The sequence below is a fragment of the Ochotona curzoniae genome, unplaced genomic scaffold, assembly GCF_017591425.1.
Source record: "Ochotona curzoniae isolate NIBS_2020 unplaced genomic scaffold, NIBS_Ocur_1.0 scaffold_2476, whole genome shotgun sequence".
NCBI lineage: Eukaryota > Metazoa > Chordata > Mammalia > Lagomorpha > Ochotonidae > Ochotona > Ochotona curzoniae.
Genome location: NW_024467095.1, coordinates 3355551 through 3376871, shown reverse-complemented (window position 1 = coordinate 3376871; position 21321 = coordinate 3355551). Strand labels below are relative to the sequence as shown.

The window sequence follows — 21321 nt, the reverse complement described above, 5'->3', positions numbered from 1 at the left end:
TGATAATGACTTGGCAAGGACACTGTATATAGGGACCAGTTTACTTAGAATATTTTTAATAGATTTTTATTGGGAAGTCCAATTTGCAGAGAGAAGGAATACAGAGAGAAAGATCTTCCATCTGATTCACTTTCCAAGTGGCTGCAATGGCCAGAGCTGAGCTGATCCGAAGCCAGAAAGCAGAAGCTTTTTCCTGATCTCCCATGTGACTGCAGGGTCCCAAGGTGCTGTTCATCCTCAGCTGCTTTCCCAGGACACAAGCAGGGAGCTGCATGGGAAACGGAGCAGCCAGGACACGAGCTGGCACCCATATGGGATCCCAGCACATGCAAGGCAAGATTTAGCCACTAGGTTATCACCCCGGGGCCCAAGTTAGAATATTTTAACAGCTGTCACTAATATTTAAGTCAGCAGTAATCTGGACTTAGTGTCACAGGCAGTTTGTAAAAAAATAATATAATAACAACGTGCCTTGATAAGGACTAGGAGGTCAGATTGCACATGGCATTTTGAGTTCACTGATTGTTAGTACTGGAGACCAAGGTCAAACTCTGAGACAAGGGTCACATGTGTGCAAAGGCCTAAAACCAAAGTCAAGGCCTGCAGGCAATGATGTGCACTTAGGGAGCGTTGAAGGCCACGGAAGAGTGTGCTTTAAGATGTCTTTAAGACAGCTGAGTGCTGACCTATGCTTGTGCCATGCGTTTGCTCCCTGATCATCAAGCTTTGGCTGCTTAATATCAGTATGGGAGGTAGCTGTGAAGGTTTATGGCACACCAATTCGTGCACTCTGGTTCCCAATGCAGATCACTAAAAGGTGGAGAAAGCAAACCTTCTGGGCCAACCTCCTTCCTTAGTGAAAGGGGCTTCCCTCTGGCTGCCCCACTTTTGTTGTCTCTCATGTCTTTCATTTCCTTCCCTTCCTCCCTCCCCCTTTCCTCTCCTCTCCTCTCCTCTCCTCTCCTAATATTTTTGAACTTATTTAAAAGACAAGAAGGTCACAGGTTCCTGTAGATCTTGTTTGTGGGTAGATAGAACCAGGAGGGGAAAGGTGTGAGAAGGGGTGTCTGTGGAAAGACAGAGATGATTCTTCTGATTTGCCAGTGTTCGAACCAGCTTGGGAAGCAGAGTGGTTTCAGGATAGCACCCCACATTCCCTGTGGGAGGAAGTAGGTCGAGATGAGGGGTCATTGATAGGTGGGTGGGATTTACGAGGAGCAGGGGGAGTGTGTGATCCTCAGCTAGCTAACTGCCTCTCCCGCTTCATTCTCTGCTCTCAGAGATTTCCAACTCTTCACCTAAGGTATCTTGAAGAGTACAGATTCATTACATCTTCTGCATTTATTTCCTGCTGATTAGGGACATAGGGCTTACCAGTCCCGGGTTCAGATCTATCTCAGCTTACTGCCCCATCTCATAAGCCGGGGAATTTCCACTCAGTGCCAAGGACTATGCCCCCTGCATCTTCATTGTTCCTCTGCGATGTTGTTGGCTTTTTCCTATAGGAGTCGGTTGTGTAGAAGGTTTAATATGTAACACGTGCATTGAGGTCAGACCACACTCCTGTGGATTGGAGGTCCCAATGTGTCTGGCAACATCTTGACACAGGATGTGCTTCTTGCCAATGACAGAAGCCATAGGTGAGCCCCCCACAACACAGGAGCTGCAGCCTGGCCTGTGGAGCCCTGCAGTGTTGGTTCTTGAGACTCCTGCTCTGGACCGAACATCAGCCTAACATGACGCTTGTACTCTGATGGGTGCAGCCCCAGGGAGGCCCCATAGCCACCCCGCCCCCCTAGTCATATCCCACTGCAATCCCTGCCACTCAAGCAGCCTTGGCCCATGGCAAAGAAGCTCTGCCCACATCAAAAGCCCTCAGTGCCCTGTCCACCCCTGCCCTAATACGCTGCAAAACAGGTGGCAGTAATCCATGCCCCACTTCCTTGTAAATTTAACATTAGGCTGACACATTGGTACAGTTAACGCAGTTAGCATGAACCAGCCAGAATGCCCACCAGCCACTGGCTGCTTTTTTCCCTATAGTGTAACACCAGGTACAAGGCAACCTGGGTGGTTGCCCACAGCTGAGGTCATGAATTTGTATAACTTTTCTTTCTCATGTGACAATACATTTTTAGTATCTGTCCATTTCAGCACATATTTTCTAGTGATCCCACCATACTCCTGTGCATTATTAAGGGCAGTTCTGAAACAGTTCTTATTTTGCCCCTGTTGTCAAAATGCTGTGGTTAATATCAAGTGCATATATGGGAGATCCAGATGGAGGACAGTACAGGTGCTTTGCCCTCCAGCATCCCTATGTGAGATTCAGATGAAGTCATGGCTCCTGGCTGTGGACTGTCCAGATCTGATTATTGTGGTTTCTTGGGAAGTGTGCCAGAGGACGATCTCACACTCTCCCTTTCTCTCCATGCCTTTCAGATAATAAATAAATCTTTTGTACCATTATAAAATCAAAATGTTTTCTCCTGAAATCTTCTCATCTATTTTAGCCATATTAAAACAAACCCTGAGTGCCTTTACAGTAGAAAAATGAGTCATAAATAAAGCCCGTTAAAATGAGACACACTGAAATTTAGCACCAAGAAGGCCAGGAATTAGATAGCCTAGACCAATCAGCAAGCTTTTAGCATTGGTTTTTGGCCTGACCTTGGAACTGAAATAACACAAAATTATCCTGAGTCTCTAAGAAGGAAAAGTTCCATAAAGGCATGTCACAAAATCCTGCCTAAAAGGATTGCATTTGGAGAAAGAAAAAAAAAAAACGTGAACTGTTTCTGGGTCATAAGACGTGGTTGGTTTCTGGGTAGATGCCCCTAATCAAATTCAGTTAAACACATTTGATGACTATTTCCAAGCAAGCTAATTGCCTTCAACATTTCTTGCATGACAAAATGTGCCTTTCCTTAAGCATGTTTATATACATTGGCATGTGATTAGAGAGGGTGATTTTGTAAGATTGATTCATTGAGCACTTGTGTTGTTGTAAGAGTGGAGGTAGTCTGTGGAATACAGGAGCTTACTCCCGCTCCATAGAACATCACCGTCTCTAGTCCCGATCCCCGGTGGGTTATTGTCTAGTCTAATTAGTAATGAACTCTGTTCTCTTCAATCTAGCAAGACCTGATCAGTACCATAGGAGAAAGTGCTGCTTTGGGAGCAGCAGGCATTGTTATCTGGGGTGACATGAACTTCACTTCATCAGAGGTAAGTCTGCACGTTGGAGGTGTATTTCATCTGCTGCTTAGAGTACTTGCTTTGTTTTCCTCTACAGCTCATTCTAATAAATCTCTCATGGCCCACAGTCATCAGCTCTAGAATAAATGCCTGACACACAGAATGGGTCAATGACTTTTTTTTGTGAAAATCATCATAACAGTGGCATCTGTTTAATATTTTCTACATGGCTAAGAGTTTTTCCTTTGGATCTGCCCCCTTACTGGTCAAATGAGATAGAGGCAATCCTTATGTACAGATGAGAAAACAGTGGAGATCTAACCAGCAGAACAGTTAGCAGTGGATCTGGTATCAAGCACAGCTAGTTCGACCCTGGAACCCATACGCTCAACCATTGCATTAAATGCTTTTTATCCTTGTTTGAGAAGTGGTAACAGATGGTAACTCTTCAACCTTCCTATTGAATTTACTTTTTTTCTCAACAGAGAAATCAGCTGAAAATTAAAGCATTTAAAATAAGATTTATGTATCTCTTCACATTTCTCCCAGCTGAGATATTATTTCCTCCAAGAAATATTCTTAGTTTTCCCCAGTTCACATTAATCTCTTCCGTGTTTCCTTGTGTCATTAGTTTATATCTTTACAGTGTCACATATTTTGATTTGATACTTGTATCCTCAATACATTTTATTCAATTATATTTATTACAAGGCCATGATGATCTGATATTATTCTTAGCATCTTGTAGGCCCAGTTTGCTGCTGTTGGTATTATTCTTCATGAACATTTTTATGGCTATGGCCACCTCTGAGGATTAGACACAAGTCGAGTCCCAGGAGACTCATGAAGAGAGGTCCAAGCAGCCTCCATTTAAAACATGTCATAGGAATAACAGAGAGAAGTGATCTAACTCTTCTTGCTGGCTTGCCTGTGTTTGAATTGTATATGGATGTGTAAGATCCAGAGCAAGTAAAATATGAACAGAATTGACAAGAAAACCCACAGCCTTACTGATGTTCAACACTAACTCAGTGGACTATGATTCAGATTCTAACACAACCATGAAAGGCATCCTCTACCTGAGAGGTGGTCTGCTGTAGCAGGTCTGGCATAAATCCTAATTGTTGCTTTAACTTTTATACCCATTGATTTGTGAGCTAGACGGAGGACAAAAGAGTGTGATGGGGGAAGCCAGTCTCACCTGCTGACTTGGGCCCTTTTGTAAATTCAGCTTCTTGGTCCACCTGCAACATACTTTCCATCTTTTGTCCACTCTACCTGTCTCCTTCCTTCCTAATGTGGGGATCCTTGTGTTATAATGCCTAGGAGTCTGAGTTCACCAGCAACAGGCCATCAGACGTAAGGTTTCAGTCCACTGCAAAGAGCTGTTGTGTAGGTCTAGAAACCGATTGAGTACTGTGAAAAGCACTGAAACCCATTTGTTTCTACATTTCTAGGGGAATTGTACAAAAGTGAAGCGGTACGTGAGCTCTGATTTGGGGAGCTACATAGTCAATGTGACGAGAGCTGCTGAGGTTTGCAGCCTTCACCTCTGCAAGAATAACGGCAGGTGCATAAGGAAGATGTGGGAAGCACCTGATTATCTGCACTTGAACCCTGCAAGTTTCCACATAGAGGCCTCTGAGGATGACGAATTCATTGTGAAGGGCAAAGCATCTGATAGAGACCTGGCGGTGATGGCCGAGAAGTTCTCCTGTCATTGTTATCAGGGCTATGAGGGAGCTGACTGCAGAGAAATGAAGACAGCTGATGGCTGCCCTGAGGTTTCCCCACGTTCCAGCTCACTGATAGCATCGCTTCTCCTGGTTGTAGCAGGTTATCAGAGCATCCACTTGTGAGATAATTGAGTATAAAGGGAATTGTGTGGCATCCAGAGTCATCACTTAAGAAAAAGACAAAACTCAGGACATTTTCTCTCTCCTGTGAATTCCACTGAGAAGTATTAGAAGGAGACATGCATGTCACTTAATGCAAACAAAACCAAAAACATATTACTTTAGTTTTTGCCATGTTGGCTAGAGATCACATCCAGGAGTCCAACTCAACGCACCTTGTTTTGTTATTGGAATGTATACATTGTATTTAAACTAAAGCTGGCCTGTTTTGATCTTTGGATGAATATACATATGTGAACACTGACATGAACATTAAATTATTGGTTTCAAAGACTTTTTTCAGTTACCAGTTTCTTTAAGGATATGTTACTAAATAATTCTCGATTCAATAGAAGAGGTCATTCAAGGCATGATTGGGTACACTGGCCCACCAAAGAGGACCAAATGCAGAATTTCTGTTTCAGCCCTTGGCTTCCCCCAGGGATCTGCATCCCACGCTCATCTGCCTCAGTGCAGAACTTGTCCTGCTCTAGCTTCTGCCAAGAGGGCAGGCACTGAGGCAAGGCAAGCTGCTTCCAGCTCATTGCAAAGAGATGGATTGGAACAGTCCCTGTGTGAGGGACCCAGAAGAAGCTCCTGATTCCTGGCTTCAGATTGGCTCAACTCTGGCTGTTGCAGTCATTTTGGGGAGAAAACCACTGGCTGGAAGATTTTTCTCTGTGTCTCTCCTTCTCTCTGTAAATCTATTTTTTTCAGTAAAATGAATACATCTTTAAAGAAAACATGAAGAGACCACATTAGTAAAAAAAATCACTTAATGTAAAAGAAGACATGGAAAAGGTATACAGGAGAAAAATACAAAACAGACAGTATCATAGTGTATATAAATCCAACACATGATGAAATCAACGATGGCTAGAATGGATGAGTTGCCCGAAGCCAGGAGCTGGGAGCCTCTTGTGTGTTTCCCATATGGGTGCAGTAAGCTACCAACCACGCTGTTACACAGCAATAATGTAGAACAGAAACAAAAATCACCGAGTTATCTATGATATGATTCTCCCTTCTAGCTTAATTTTCCATCAATGTTGCCTAGCTGTTTTTCTGCTATAGGCACCTCCAAAATATAGTATATTGTCCTTTTTTTGGAATAAAATGACAGTCATTAATGCCACACTGTTGTCAATAAGTTCCTGTTAAATATAAAATTCAAATAAAAACATACTCACATAGTTATCAGCCTTGGTCTTTCTATGCAAAATCTGTATGTAATATGTTGTGAATATTTAAATAATGTGTGGCATAGCAAAAGTCAATGCTCTCTGAATATTTGTTGAATTAAAATGGAATGACAAGCAGTGGTGAAGTATAGAATACAGAATATACTTGGGCTGTCATCTACTGCCTCCAGTTGCATTGCCAGAAGCTGGTCAGCGGAAGCAGAGGTAGGACTCACTCCCAAGCACTCCAATTGGTTGGAGTGTCTCAAGGGTTGCATTAAGCTTCTGTGCCTGGATGTTATTAAACAGCCTTTAATAACTTCCTCCCCTTTGGGTCTGACTGAAAATACAGAAAGAGGTGAGGAAGAGAAGGAAATAAGATATTTGTGAGTCACCATTAATGACGAGGTTAGAGTGGACTAAATTTTCCTGAGTGTGTGGATTCCTTCTATTTCCTAGTTTAATAATTAGTTAGATAAATAAGAAAGATTTCCACCCTGAAAATAATGCAGGTTTTATACTTCCCTGCTCTTTCCTTGCATTGCCTCTTGGTCTACCCACTGTCAGAGGTCACAGTCAGCACTCACACAGTTCCACGACTTTCCCGTCTCCTCTGGTTTTGTTTGTCATTGCCTTTGATAGGAGCATTCTGAAGTTATAAACCATACCCTTTCTCAGGTTTATCTCTATTCCTGTTCTGCTTCTTCCATTCTATGAGGGAATTTTTCCCAATGACACTTTCTTAAAAGCCCAGTTATTGCACATGAAAGTTCATGATAGCATTTGCTACTAGGGAAATTGATCTTTGTCCTCTGTACTCATCAATGGTTTAGGAACAAATAAAAAATGCAGCTTACCTTCGTGTGAGAACAGTATCAGGAACAAATCAAACAAAGTTGGGAATGACTCAAACCTAACATGGGAGAAGGATGCAAAACATCAGTACAAAGACAATATGAGTGGTTTAATTTCTCTAAAAATAGGCTGAATTATTAATATGACAGTGAGGTACCTTTTTTTATGTTTCTCAGTTTGGCAAAGACTTTACAAAGTACCTTAATAAGGTTAGCTTGGGTATAGGGAATAAGTTCTTTACATTTTTTTGAGGCATTACAGTGTGTGGGTTAAATTTCCACTGAGGATGCTGGCATCCCATGCAGAAGGGCATGGTTCAATTCTCGACTAATCTGCTTCCAGTCGAGCTCCCAGCTAGCACACCTGGGAAGCAGCAGATGATGGTCCAAGTGATTAAGCTCCCACCATCAGCACGGGGGACCTGGATGGGCTCCCTGTGTCCTGGCTTTGGCGTGGTCCAGCCCTGCCTATTGCAGTCTGGGGAATGAGCCAGTAGGTGGAAGATTTAATCTCATTCTTTCTTCTCTTCCCTCCAATTATCCCTTTCACTCTGTCACTCTCCTTTTCAAATAAATGAAAAAAATTTAAGAAAAATGTGGAGGAAGTGGTAACTACATATGTCTGTGAGAGCTAGCATTATCTATTATATTTAAAATGGACATGCCTTACTATTTTAATCTGATTTCTGTAATACCAGTTATTGCTCTGAACTTATTGCCTCTCTTTCTGTTTTTCCTCCTGCTAGATTTCATGCTCCATGTAAACAGAATCATTGTGTATGGTTTATCTGATCAGCCTCCATGGCTAGAATTGTCCAATCCAGAATGTCTTCTCAATGTCCTTCTGTGTTGTCTGAATTCACACTTGGACAATAAGTGAAAAAAAAAAATGGAAGGGGCCCATTAAAGCACACCAGCATTATTATTACTTAACATCCCTAATCTGAAAATCCAAAATTCCAAACTTCTTAATTGACAACTTGATACCACCTGCTCTCATGTGACAGGTGATGGCAGAATCACTAGCAATCCTGTAAAAAGACACTACTTCCAGACTCTACGTTTGAGTCATATATGAAACATAAATGAATTTTGTGTTTAGACCTGGCATCTACCTTAATATCTATATGAACATACTGAAAAAAAAAATCCAAAATCTGAAGCACTTCTGGCCCCTGACATTTTAAATAAGGAATATTCAGCTAGTCAAGAATGTGGGGGGGGAAAGGTATCCTATTCCACTACTGGTGGGGTTGCAGCCACTAAGCAAGTCAGAATGATTCACCTAGCACATGATCCAGCAATTCTGTTCCTGGGAATATAATCAAAAGAAGTGACACCTGCATATGAGAAAGCAACCTGTGTTCCTATAGTCATAGTGGCACAATCCACAATAGCAAAGACATGAAAACAACCTGGATGCCCGTTAAAAGAGGACTGGATATAAAGAAACTGTGGTACATCTACTCTATGGAATACAACTAAGCCATTAAAAAGGATGAGATTCTATCATCTGCAGGGAAGTGGTTCCAATGACACCGTTATGCTCAGCTAATTAAACCAATCCCCAAAGGACCAATGTTGTACGTTCTGATACAAGGACTTTTATTCAAAATATAAAATGAGAAGAAATATAAATAAGTATACACTTGTAATGTCAAGTGAGTGGTATAATGGAGACCAGAGCACAAGGAGACCAGGAAAAATTGCAACATGCATTTCTACTCCTGATAAAGTCCCCAATAAAACCATTAAGTATAGCTTGACAACAATACCAGGCTTTGTACCTATAATGTCATGACCCACATAAAGAGCTGAATACTGGCATGGAAACTACAGCTGAAGCACTACATAATTGTAAAATACAGAGGACAGTGGGGAAGGAAAAATTGAGGAGCAGGACAGAGAGGGGAAGAAGGGGAAATCCTATACCTACAAAACTGCAAAATGAAAAATAAGGAAGAATATTTAGCTTGTATAATAAATATTGTTATGTGCTTACAAAAGTATAAATGTGTAATGTAAAATATTATTGCATAAGCATCCCAACACAATTAAGGAATTGAAGCAAGGGAGAAGTTCATTTGAACTGGGGTGGTGGGCTGGAAAGATGAGAATCCTGAAGTAGAATTGACTGAATTGCAAAACAGTTGAGCCAGGCCCTGCCATGGTGTGACAGCTTATGTGTATATTGAGATTAAGCTGAGAGGATTCTTAAGGTGCCAACAAAGAGGGAGAGACCAAATCCAAAACAGCATCAGTACTTACAGCATCCATCAGAAAATACCAAGTGGAGAGGTGAGAGCCAGGCAGCAGAGAGACTAAAAGTATCAGAAGCAGAGAGAAGCAGTGCGTTCCAGGAACAGCCACAAGAGGCCAGCAGGTGCCAGAGCCCAAGTGCAGAAAGAATCATGGAAAATTTACAACTTAATTTCTTGGCAAGAAAGAGAGACCTGTGGGGTAACAGTCAATGTAAGCAACTGTATGAAAAAAAAAAAAAATCACAGAGTCCCCAATTCTTCCACCATGAAGAATTTGGAACGGAGCAGAAACAATGTGGGGAGCAATCCCTGCCCCTTCCAGGTCACTGTGTCAAGGCTCATTTGTGGTTGGCAACTACACTTGAGTATATATAGTGACACTTGCTACGTGAGACCCTGAATTCTTGAGTGCAATAATGAAAATCTCTGCTCCTTATTTCCAGCCACACTTTTTTTTTAACACTTCCTAATGTTTTCTCTCCGCTAACATTTTCAACTTTAGTTTTTGTAAAAGTACTAATTTGTAAAAAGTGATCTAATTAACTACTTGATTTTTTTTTTTTTTTAAGGCAAGGAGACAGAGAGATTCACTCATAACACACCAGTAAGAACCCAGTGCTGGGCCAATCCTGAACTAGATGCTGGGAACTAAATCCAGGTTTTGCCCTTGGGTGGTGGAGACCCAGTGCTTGAGGGATCCCCAGCTACTGTCTATGATGTGCAATTGGCACGGAACTGAAACCAAGAGCAGAGCTGAGATTTGCATTAACATCTAAACTGCTAGTCTAAAGCCCAACTATTAAACATTACTTTCGGGCCCTGCGCGGTAGCCTATTGGCTGAAATTCTCACCTTTCACACACCGGGATCCCTCACCTTGCATGCGGGTGCATGTTCATATCCTGGCAGCCGCACTTTCCATCCAGCTTCTTTCCTGTCACCTGGAAAGCAGTCGAGGATGACCCAAAGCCTTGGTACCCTGCACCCATGTGGGAGATCCAGAAGAGGTTCCTGGCTCCTGGCTTCAGACTGGCACAGCTCCAGCCATTGAAGCTGCTTGGAAAGTGAACTAGCAGATGGAAGATCTTTCCATCTCTCCTTCTCTCTGTATATCTGACTTTCCAATTAAAATAAACCTTTAAAAACAAACTTTACTTTCAATGCTTAAAGGTAGCCAGCTATATCTGGTTAACACTGTACCTACCTCAATGGATATAATTGTGATTAAATTGTAATTAAATGTGTGGCTATGTAAAGAGAAAAATGGAGAGAGGAGGGGAAGAAAAATAAAAATACTAGTGACTGTTCAATTCAGATTTAGAAGTTAGTCTAAACTCAGCTCATGACCGTTGTTGTGCGTCATTGTGCTTTTGTTACCAACATTTCTAAGCCAGCACTCATGTTCACCTGTGCTTTACGGCTGCGAGAATGTTCCCTAATAAGTCTGACCTTCAATTAATCACTGTTGGCAAAATCAAATGATATAGTGTATTAACCATGATGTGAGAGACCGCCCCCCCGCAAAAAAATCACCCTTACATCCAGTTCAGGTAAAATGTTTCTTAGAGTACTCTTGATACGGAAAGTAAGACAATGAATAGCACTTGCACATGAATAGCAATGAATCGCAATGAATAGCACTTCAAACCTGAGCAAATTAAGTTAAAGTATGAAACAGAACTTAACTTCCAGGCCAGCTCTTCTAAGCTTCATAGATGAACGAACAAAAATCATTCGGTGGAAACAGAAGAAACAAGACACTCACTCTGTTGGAGCTGTCTAAACCAGCGGCCGACAGTTTATTATGCATTGCATCAGAGTCGAAAAGCTTTGCTTTGAAGGCATTTAGACTGTGCTTTAGTTGTTTTCCATTTCCTCAAACTAGGTAGATGATTAATTACTCAAGCATATTTGCACTATTTACATACCACAAGACTATTAAAATATTTAGACTCTCTTGAGAAAATGTGTCGCATTGCCTTTTCATTCTCCTGGTCCTTATGTTAACCAAATTTGAGATAAATACAAAGAAATTTCTTTCCTTCCTGTCCTTAGTCTAGGAATCTGAGGGCAGTTCCTTTAAAACCTTCACATCTCTCCAGTAGACCAGCTGGGGATTATCAGAGAACCTTATTGGCTTCCCTTTCTCTAGACCTGGAATTTATCATTTTTGAGTGGTTGTCACTGTGTCTGAGTTTTCTTTGTGCTCAACTCTGGAGGTTCCTTACACACACACACACACACACTTTGAGTTTTCCTGAGAACTCTGCCTCCCATCTTAATGAAAGTTTCTTACATGCCCCAGAATTCACTTTTTCTATTCACACATTCAACCTCCAAACTATGGAACACAGAGACAGCACTTACAGTCCAAATTTCCTACCATGGTTCGTGAACGAGGTTGTTTAGTTACCATGGCATCAGCTTTTTCTTCTTTGGCTCATCTCTGATGCCTTCCAAATGACAGTTTGAGGCTTCTCTGTGGCTTCTGCAGGGAGAATAGGGATTGGGACAGGGCAGAACATTAGAAATTAACCGGGGTTAATTCCAGCAGGTACAAAGATCCCAGATAAATCCAATTCATGGGAAACACACATGTTTACTTCAACAACGGACTCAGACTTCATTAGGTTATGCAAAATGGGCTACCTGGCAGAAAATTTATTCCCTCTTACGAAGGTCCCTCCTCCAGTTCCTCATTGGCTCAGGACTTTTGAGCTATACTCTTTTAGGCACCTGTTTCACCACCCATTAACAGTCTGCTTGTCGAAGAACTTTCTCAGGTGCATGTAATCTAACTATTAGGCCAGCTAGTTATGTGTGACTGCACATTTGCAAGCTATTATGCTGTTTATCCACTCACAGCTAAAGAGCTTACTTTGAAAATGAACCATGGGATTTGCACTATGGCAGAGTGAGTAAAGATGCGCCTCTGGTGCTAGAATCCTATACAGGCAGCAAGTGGGTTCCAGGGTGCTCTACTTCTGATCTAGCCCCCTGCTAATGCACTTGGGAAAGCAAGGAAGATGGCCCAAACCCTGGGGCCCCTGAAGTAGAAGACCTGGATGAAACTCCTGGCTCCTGATTTCTGACTGGCCAACTCTGTCCATTGCAGCCATTTGAGGAGTGAACTGGTAGATGGAAGATCATTGTCTGTCTCTTTTTTCCTCTTTGTAATGCTGCCTTCAAATAGTTAAATGAATCTTTAAAAAGAAAATAAGCCAAGTGTTTACATCTCATAAATTCTTGTTCTCTAACCATGAAAAAATCCAGGATTAGCTTTTCCAACCCTCAAGCTCCAGAACTTGAAAATACGGTCTTAAGTACTAAAAATGCTGAGGAGAAGTAACGTGTCTGTTTTCTACAGTCTTATCTGGTATATTTATGTGTCATTGCTTTATGAGAAAGCAGTTCAAGTTTGTAATATGGTTTGCATCTGAGGAGGAGTATTTGGTGGCAAAGGTGCTAGGTGTGTAAATCTACAGTGTCTTGACCAGTTAGGCTGACCGCTTTCACACAGGATGAAAAGGTCATTGTTGTTCATGCAAAGGGTCAGAGTAGAACACTCAAGTCCCCAGCTTCACAGTTTTTTGCAACCTTTGCAAAGGATAATGGCTTTTTTTGCATCTCCATTTTTTCATGTACTCTTGTTAATTATAACAGCAAAACATAAGAATTATTTGACTTGAGTCAACAAAGTTACCGTGGAGTTCATGGCTATTCTTACAAGAGTTTTGATGTTCAGTGGCTTGATTAGAGAAGCAACTGCTCTACCACAGATCATGTAAGAGTTTCTGTGAACAGCTGAAATATTTGTAGATTTGGCAAAAGGTTTTTTTTTTTTTGCCATAAAAGGTCATTCCAGAATAATATATAACCTACCTAAAGGTTGAGTGGACTGCTGGGAAAAATCAAATGATACAGACTGATGACAATATTGCCTTGGTTCGTCAATCATGAAGGCTTCAGGACCATCTTTCTTTTGGTAAAAGTGGACAAAATCCACGTGCAGTGTTTTCACCTGTGTAAGAAGTAGCTGTAAACTTTATGCAGAAGCATTTCCAGGTGAAATGAACTAGCAGGAACTGAAGAGTGGAGCTTTCCTGTTTTATTTATTCACCTTCCAATGGTTAGCCTACCCAGCGCTTTCACTGGCAAAAATAAGATGAAATTAAGCTTTATGTTTCACATGATCTGTTCATCAGCATTGAGGTGGATTGCTAACATAAACAGGCTTTGGAAAAGGTGTGCGGGACAAATTGGGTTTGTGCCTGCCTTATTTATTAAAAAGTAAGCATATGAAGGGAGAGACACATTTTGAAAGGGAACCCATACTGGAAGGTTGGATAGTGTGAGATTAGAATAGGTTACCTAGCGGCTTTTCAAAAGATAAGGAAGGTTTTATTTAAGAGGTTTGGTGTTTGTGGGTTTCTTTGCCGAGGTAGGAGGGAGGCTTATCAGGGGAAGCCAGATGATAACCAAGTTTCTCAGTCTGTAATCATGAGGAAAACTCTGATCTTTGTGATGTCAGCTGCTTCTAGAATCTTAGAGTTGGTGCACAGGTGCCAACAGCCATGGTCTTCCAGTGTCCTGGGACTAATGAGTTGGTTCTAGCTTGATGTGGTTTCCATGAATCCAGGAGGATTTTCCTTGTCCTTTGGTGACAGAATAACTGCTTAGCAGTTCTTCACAAAGTCTAACACAGCCAGGTAACAGTATATGCTTTTTTTCCCCTTAAAAATCTTGACGTCTGTTTGATCTCTTGGTCAAAGAACAAAGTTTGTGAGTTGGTGTAGACCACGCCTTTTTAACTTAGTGTGTTTTTACTTAAAAGTAAAGTAGTTCTTACATAAAACAAGGTGAATTGTTCACTCAAGTCCCTACAAGGTTTATTCAATTCAAAAATGAAGATGCATGCATGCCAATAGATAAAAAGTGACCAAAGAGGGGAGCATCTGTCTTTTATCTGGAAAACTCTGGGTTTTTAGAACTACCAAAGCTAAAGCTTTTTGCCATTAATTTTAATGAAAGATATTTTTCCTAAAATTCCTTTTATTTGTAGATTTTTGACATTACATTTGATATAATGATTAAGCATGACATTGTATGGGTTCTCTCGAGCTTTTCCAGCAAGTGGCTTATTTTATTTAAAATGTGTTTTCCTTCTTTTGATTCAGCCTATGAAATGATGACAACATGAGTACAGACATTTCAATTCTTAATTTCTTCATCATTATCCCACGGTCAATACAGGTACTTAGATAGCATTTAGACCATTCACCAAATATGTAGAAAATCAACAGTGTGCTAGCCTAAGGCTGGGGTAAGTGTAGAAAATCAATGTGGAGTGTCATGAGGACAGTCTGGGCCTTGGAAAATTCTTGAGAATATGTTGATCTATCCATAAATTTGGTCAGCTTTTCAAGTAGTGGTTTGGGAAATAATTTGATCAGAAATTTCTTGGGAGTCAGAGCAAAATCAGTTGTCTTTCAATTTCTCAGTTCTCTCTTTATTTCCTTTCCCTCCTCTTTCCTTCTTCCCCCTACGCTCTTTTAAAATACATAGAATCCACTTATTTGATGATCTTATCTGAAATGTGTCAGTGGCATTTAAATGGAGTGACTCTCAAAATTGACTCATAATCTAGTCCCATAACTAAAGGCCTATTATCTTCTTTAATCAGCTCTGATGTCTAAAAAGATTCAGGAAACAATGTATTTATTTACATTTTTTCCCCAGAATTCTCTTCCAAGAATAAGATTATTTTATATTTTCAATGAAAGTCCCTTAATGTGCTGATGTATCATTCATTTTTCAAAGGAGAGGATTTAGCCGCTAGTCTATCATGCTGGGCCCCCAAATACTATTTTAAACGCAACTGTCTAGGTCTGCCCAAGTTTTCTGTCCCAAGACTTTTCTGAAGAGTCAAAACAGAGAAATTTCATTCAATTTTCAATAACCGAAGTGCCTGTTTTTAAAGATTTATTTACTTATTTGAAACACAGAGTTGCAGAGGGAAAGGGAGGGAGGCAGAGTAAGGAGAGAGACAGTGAGAGAGAAGCAGAGACAGAGCAAGAGACGCAGAGACACAGAGACAGACACAGAGACAGAGAAAGTGAGAGACACAGAAAAAGAAGAGAGCAAATCCATCTTCCATCTGTTTTTTGTTTGTTTGTTTTGTCCCCAAATGGCAGCAATAGCTGGACCTGGACAAACTCGGAGCTGAAACTTCATTTGGGTATCTCAACTTGTTTCCAGGGACCCAAGAACTTGGTTCCTCTTCTCCTGCTCTCCCAGGCACATTAGCAGGGAGCTCAATTGGAACTGAAACAGCAGGCACTTCCATTGGTACCCTGATCCAGGATGTGGGCTTGGCAAGAAGCCATTGGACTCATGGTACCACCATGCTGGCCGCTCTCGTTTTTCTCATATAAAATGTTCATGGGGAAACTAGATTTGATTTAAACTGGTTGTTTGGTAGAAGTTTTGGTGGATTCCATAGTTTGAAGCAAACTTTCAAAATGGAAGAAATGATCATTCCTTCCTTCCTTATTATCGCCTTTCCAAAAAGAAAAGAAAAAAAATGAACTTGCAGAGTTTGGTAAGAGGTTGTTTCATATATTTGGCAGACTACTATAAAGTGGTCTTTCAAGGAAAAAATTAAAAAGCATGAGAGGCTCAAATGGTAATTTATTTTCATTAATGGCCCTTTAGTAAGGCATTGACTAGCACAGCCTTCTGAACATCGGGGAATTTAGAAGTAAAAATAGCTACTTAAAAAAGTTATATAAAAACAATTAGAGAGAGAAATCTTTTATCTACTGATTCACTCCCCAAATGGTGTCAATGGTCAGAGCCAGACCAGGCCCACCAGTGCTAATCTGTGCCACAATACCAGCCTAAAAATAGCTACTTTCATTTCTTTTATAGGCTTGGTAATAGGGGACTTAGGATGCTGAGACAAAAGTTAACTATTATATATCTTGTGTCATATATAAGAACCAATAATTTTATTGATTCAAACATAGGAATTAGATCCTTCACATTCTAGAATTGAATAGAACTCCTCATGTTTAAAGTTGTAACCTTGGCAAACTATACAGTCTTGGCAGTGTAACCTCAGCATAATCTTAGCACTTTACTCTGTATTTCTTTTTTTTTTTTTTCCTTTAGATACAAATGATGCAACTTGTGAATGATTTCTGAAATTTGAAATAAGAAGAAGAACATTTAAATGAAACATTATCATAAATACCTCTTAACCATCAAAGAGGTTTCATTACACAATCTTTTATCTATGTTTGTAACTTTTATAAAATGTGGGTAATCCAACGCAAGTAAGAAGACAGGGTTTTTTTTTTTAATATATAATATAGTCATTATTCTTTGCAATGGGACTGCTAAAATTCATACATACCCTTTTTGGACTTGTTGGGTTCAATAGACCATTCCAAAGAGCATTCATTTTCTTTTTGATTCCATATTGCTTAACTGTGGATTTCAGAGCGCCCCCTATTATCCCCAATGTGCCTTTTGTCTGGGCCTGGAATGCCCCAACTGAACTTTGTGTTGGAAAGTTTGATGAACCATTAGATATGAGCCTCTTCTCTTTAATTGGAAGTCCCCGAAAAGGCAGCACAGGACAAGGGGTTACAATATTCTATGCTGATAGACTTGGCTACTACCCTTTCATAGATACGAAAAATGTACAAATAAATGGAGGAATTCCCCAGTTGGGGAACTTACAAAAGCATCTGGACAAAGCTAAGACAGACATCTTACATTACATCCCAACAGACAATGTGGGCTTGGCTGTCATTGACTGGGAAGAATGGAGACCCAGCTGGGTAAGAAACTGGAGGCCTAAGGATATCTACAGGAATAAATCTATTGAGTTGGTTCAACAACAAAATCCACAAATTAATATCACAGATGCCATAAAGAGAGCCAAAGAAGAATTTGAAAAAGCAGGAAAAAATTTCATGCTAGAGACATTAAAGTTGGGAAAATCACTTCGGCCAAATCACTTATGGGGCTATTATCTTTTTCCTGATTGTTACAACCACAACTATGCTAGTCCCAATTATAAAGGGTCATGCCCTGATATAGAAAAGAAGAGAAATGATGGCATCAACTGGTTGTGGAAGGAAAGTACTGCCCTTTACCCATCCATTTATCTCAGGAGCAACTTCCAGTCTTCGGTAAAAGCTGCCTTATTTGTCCGTAATCGTGTGCAGGAGGCTATTAGGGTTTCTCAGAAACCTAATCCTCAAAATCCTCTGCCAATTTTTGTATACGCACGCCTAGTTTTTACTGATGTAACTTCTGAGTTCCTTTCTCAGGTGAGTATGTCAAGTTATAAGGGTCATGTAACAGTGTCCATGAAATGTTGAAACAATCTGATTTTTAAGGAAATTGAGTTTGGCTTTTAAAGATTTATTTTTTATTATTATTTTTTCATTGGAAAGGCGGATATACAGAGAGGAGAGACAGAGAGGAAGATCTTCCATCCGATGATTCACTCCCCAAGTGAGCACAATGGTCAATGCTATGCCGATCCGAAGCCAGGAGCCTCTTCAGGGTCTCCCACGCGGGTGCAGGGTCCCAAAGCTTTGGGCCGTCCTGGACTGCTTTCCCAGGCCACAAGCAGGGAGCTGGAAGGGAAGCGGCGCCCATATGGAATTCCGGGCGTGCAAGGCGAGGACCTTAACCTCTTGCGCCACCGTGCCGGGCACGAGTTTGGCCTTTAATATTACTTAAAACTCAGAATGCAAGTAGGTCTACATTGTAATATGAATGCAAAACAAGAATATTTTTAGTCTTAAAAGCAATCATATAGTCTCAGCAATTCTGGAAAGTTGACTAGTGTAGATTATAGATTAGCTCAGTTTTTTATGGATCTTGCTGTCTTGTCAATAAAAGTAGTTAAAATAGTAGCCTCTACTTTCTAAAGTAAGGCAGTGGTTGTATGAAATATATAAGTAATGGATAAATGTTTGTGACTCTGGGGTCATATGACTTAGGTTCGGTATTGCTGTCCTATGAATAGTATATTGCATTTTGTTATTGTCTGCTAACTCTTTTTTCCCCCTCAGGATGACCTTGTTAATACAATTGGTGAAAGTGTTGCTCTGGGGGTCTCTGGAATGATAATATGGGGAACTCTTGGTTTAGCACGAAGTATGGTAAGTTTAATTGATAGGAAGTAGATGGAATGTTTTTGAGGATTGTTTTGGTATAGAATAAGGGGATACGTACTATGCTTGTCACATAACAGGTTCACCATAGCTATATCAAAACATCTTTCCTTGTTTAGGTTATAAGGTACAAAATACTTAATTGTGACACGTGCATTGAGTGGTTAAGATGTCCATGTTCCACATTGAAGCATGCCAGCTCAGTACCTGACTCTAGCTTCTTTCTAAAGCAGAAACTGGGAAACAGTGGTGGTGAGCCTTACTGTGCTGCTTTCAACTGTGTAGGAGACCCTCATGGCACTCCTGGCTCCTGACTTGGCCCCTACTCAATCCCTGCTATTGGGGGCTGAGGAAGTAAAGCAGAAGATAGGATCTCCCGTGTGTGTGTGTGTGTGTGTGTGTGTGTGTGTGTGTGTGTTTCTGCCTGTCAAGTTACATTTTTCTAGAGATGATATTGCACTTGCTTTCAGTAAGGAAAGAAACATTTGCTGAGATTAATTGAAACACTCTGGGCTACATATTTATGGCAGGAAAGATAGGACTACATTCCCAATTTTCTGACATGGTATTTGGGGTTAGAATATAGATTATTCTCCAGTTAATTTGTGTTCTTGTTTAGATGTCCAGATCAGGCCTTTATTTTCATTCCTTTACCTTTGACTGAATGCAACAATAAGGCTGAGTTGGAACTGAAGTTTTCCATATCTGATGGACGGGGAAAAACCAGACATGAATGTGCCGTGTTTATTTTACACTGTGGCTCCATTTGCTCTGGGGCTCCTTCTCCCCTTGCTCAAATTCCTTCTCCTCACTATTTCTCCCATATTATTACAGTAGCATAGTCCTTTCTAAACAGTCACATGTCCATTATTCTGCTGTTTAAATGTAACTTTACATTGTAGGTATTGACAATGGCAGAGACCAGCATCCTATTGTCAAGACATATTTAGCAGTTAAACTCTTTGAGAGTTCATCTTTGTTTTGGAAGTAGAGATGCATACTGGAATCGCATCTTCATAACTGTTTATGATCGTCTCTATTACACAGTTGCTATACTTCCCCTTAAATAAAAAGCCATGAATCAAAATCACTAACAGGAACAGTAATAAAAAAATTTACAACATCAATTTACATAACATGCCACCCACCAATCAATCACTATGTCACTGAAGAATTAGAAAATAAAAAACCTTCGTGAGGAAAGCGATGATACCGTGTGACCTATGTGATACTGAGGAAATCAGTAGGAGAAAAACATTTTTTTGAAGAAATGAAATTAAAAACAAAACTATCAAATCTCATGAGATGTGGCAAAAATAGTATTATTAACTTGTCCCCTGTGTTTTGTCATAAAATAGTCCATCAGGTGTAGTCTTGACTCCAGCATTCTGCTCTTTATGTGGGTCATGTTGGCATAGACAAGGACAGTTTAGCATCAGGATTAGTCTGTAAATTACTGAGGAACATCAAAGCAAGGATTAGGGTTAAGCATCAATGGATCAATTATGATGGCAAGTGAAACTTAACAAAGGTTATAAAAACAATCATGCTTGTGAAGGTTGCAATGATAAATTGTTTCCTAACTCTGGTTTTGTTCATTCTTTCTTATGGCAGTGAATTGGTTCACATGTAAACTAACATCTCAATATTCTTTCCATTTTGCAATTTCATAGAAATCTTGCTTGATCCTAGATGATTATTTGAAAAATATCCTGAATCCTTATTTAATCAATGTCACCCTAGCAGCCAAAATGTGTAGCCAAGCCCTTTGCAACGAACAAGGAGTGTGTACAAGGAATCACTGGGACTCAAGTGACTATCTTCACCTGAACCCAGCGAATTTTGCTATTCACCTTGAGAAAGATGGAAAGTATAAAGTGCATGGGAAGCTTACCCTGAAAGACCTGCAGGAATTTCCCAAAAAATTTCATTGCAGCTGTTACAGCAACTTGAACTGTAAGGAGAGAACAGATATGCGAAGGGTTGAAATAATTAATGTGTGTGCTAATCAAGATGCTTGTATAAACACCCATCTGAGTCGAGACAGCGGTATTGATCCTACCCTGGAAATAAAGGATGTTCCTCCTGTCAGTGATATAACGTCTATCAAATCGTCTACCACGCTGTCTCCACGAGTTCCCAGAAAATACATCACTGGGTGCCTTCCAGTTCTAGCTATGTATTACCAGTATTTGAAATATTTGCAATAGGCTTCTGGCAATTAGAAAATGCAACATTGACTTATCTGACAAGATGAGTTTTATATCACATTCATAAGATTCTATTTTGGGTTTCAAAAGCAAAATACAAAGCACTTATTGGAAGCCTGTAGCACTTGGAACGGCTAGTTTTCTTCTGATGAGAGTGAAGCCAAATTACTGAAAAACGAATATCTGAAATTTACAATAAAAATTTCAAGAAAGTATTGCAGTGGAAATTTCTATTTTTCAAATAAAAGAGTAAGAACGTATTGCGACTTTGTTTTTATAAAATGATAACCTTTAAAAAATTATTGTCCTATTGACTTTTATCCATGATTTAACATGTCTGAAATTCACATTATAAGATACTCCAATTTTTATCTCATTCATGATTGTCAAATTTAACTTATGTTTTTAAAAATTTTAACCTTAAAAAAATTAGTTGAAAATTGTTTATTTGAATAATTTATCATCTAGTTATTTGAAAGGCAGAGTTACATAAAGGGAGGGAGTGTGAGAGAAATCTTCTGTCTGT

General features: G+C 40.1%; 1 protein-coding gene across 1 annotated transcript; it reads left to right on the top strand.

Moving 5' to 3' along the window:
• Nucleotides 1–16779: 16779 nt before the first annotated feature.
• LOC121170902 (hyaluronidase PH-20-like) lies at nt 16780–21002 on the top strand. The gene is made up of 3 exons (XM_041002340.1): nt 16780–17730; nt 18484–18573; nt 20259–21002. Exons 1-3 carry the CDS (start codon nt 16780–16782, stop codon nt 20793–20795), a joined length of 1578 nt encoding a protein of 525 aa, XP_040858274.1. The 3' UTR covers nt 20796–21002.
• Nucleotides 21003–21321: the final 319 nt, after the last annotated feature.

What these genes read in the sequence shown, in the direction of transcription:
- LOC121170902 (XM_041002340.1), top strand. Translation starts at nt 16,780, where the DNA reads ATGGGACTGCTAAAATTCATACATACCCTTTTTGGACTTGTTGGGTTC. An exon ending in CTTCTGAGTTCCTTTCTCAG is followed by an intron (nt 17,731 to 18,483) that starts GTGAGTATGTCA and finishes TTTCCCCCTCAG; the next exon opens with GATGACCTTGTTAATACAAT. An exon ending in TTGGTTTAGCACGAAGTATG is followed by an intron (nt 18,574 to 20,258) that starts GTAAGTTTAATT and finishes GCAATTTCATAG; the next exon opens with AAATCTTGCTTGATCCTAGA.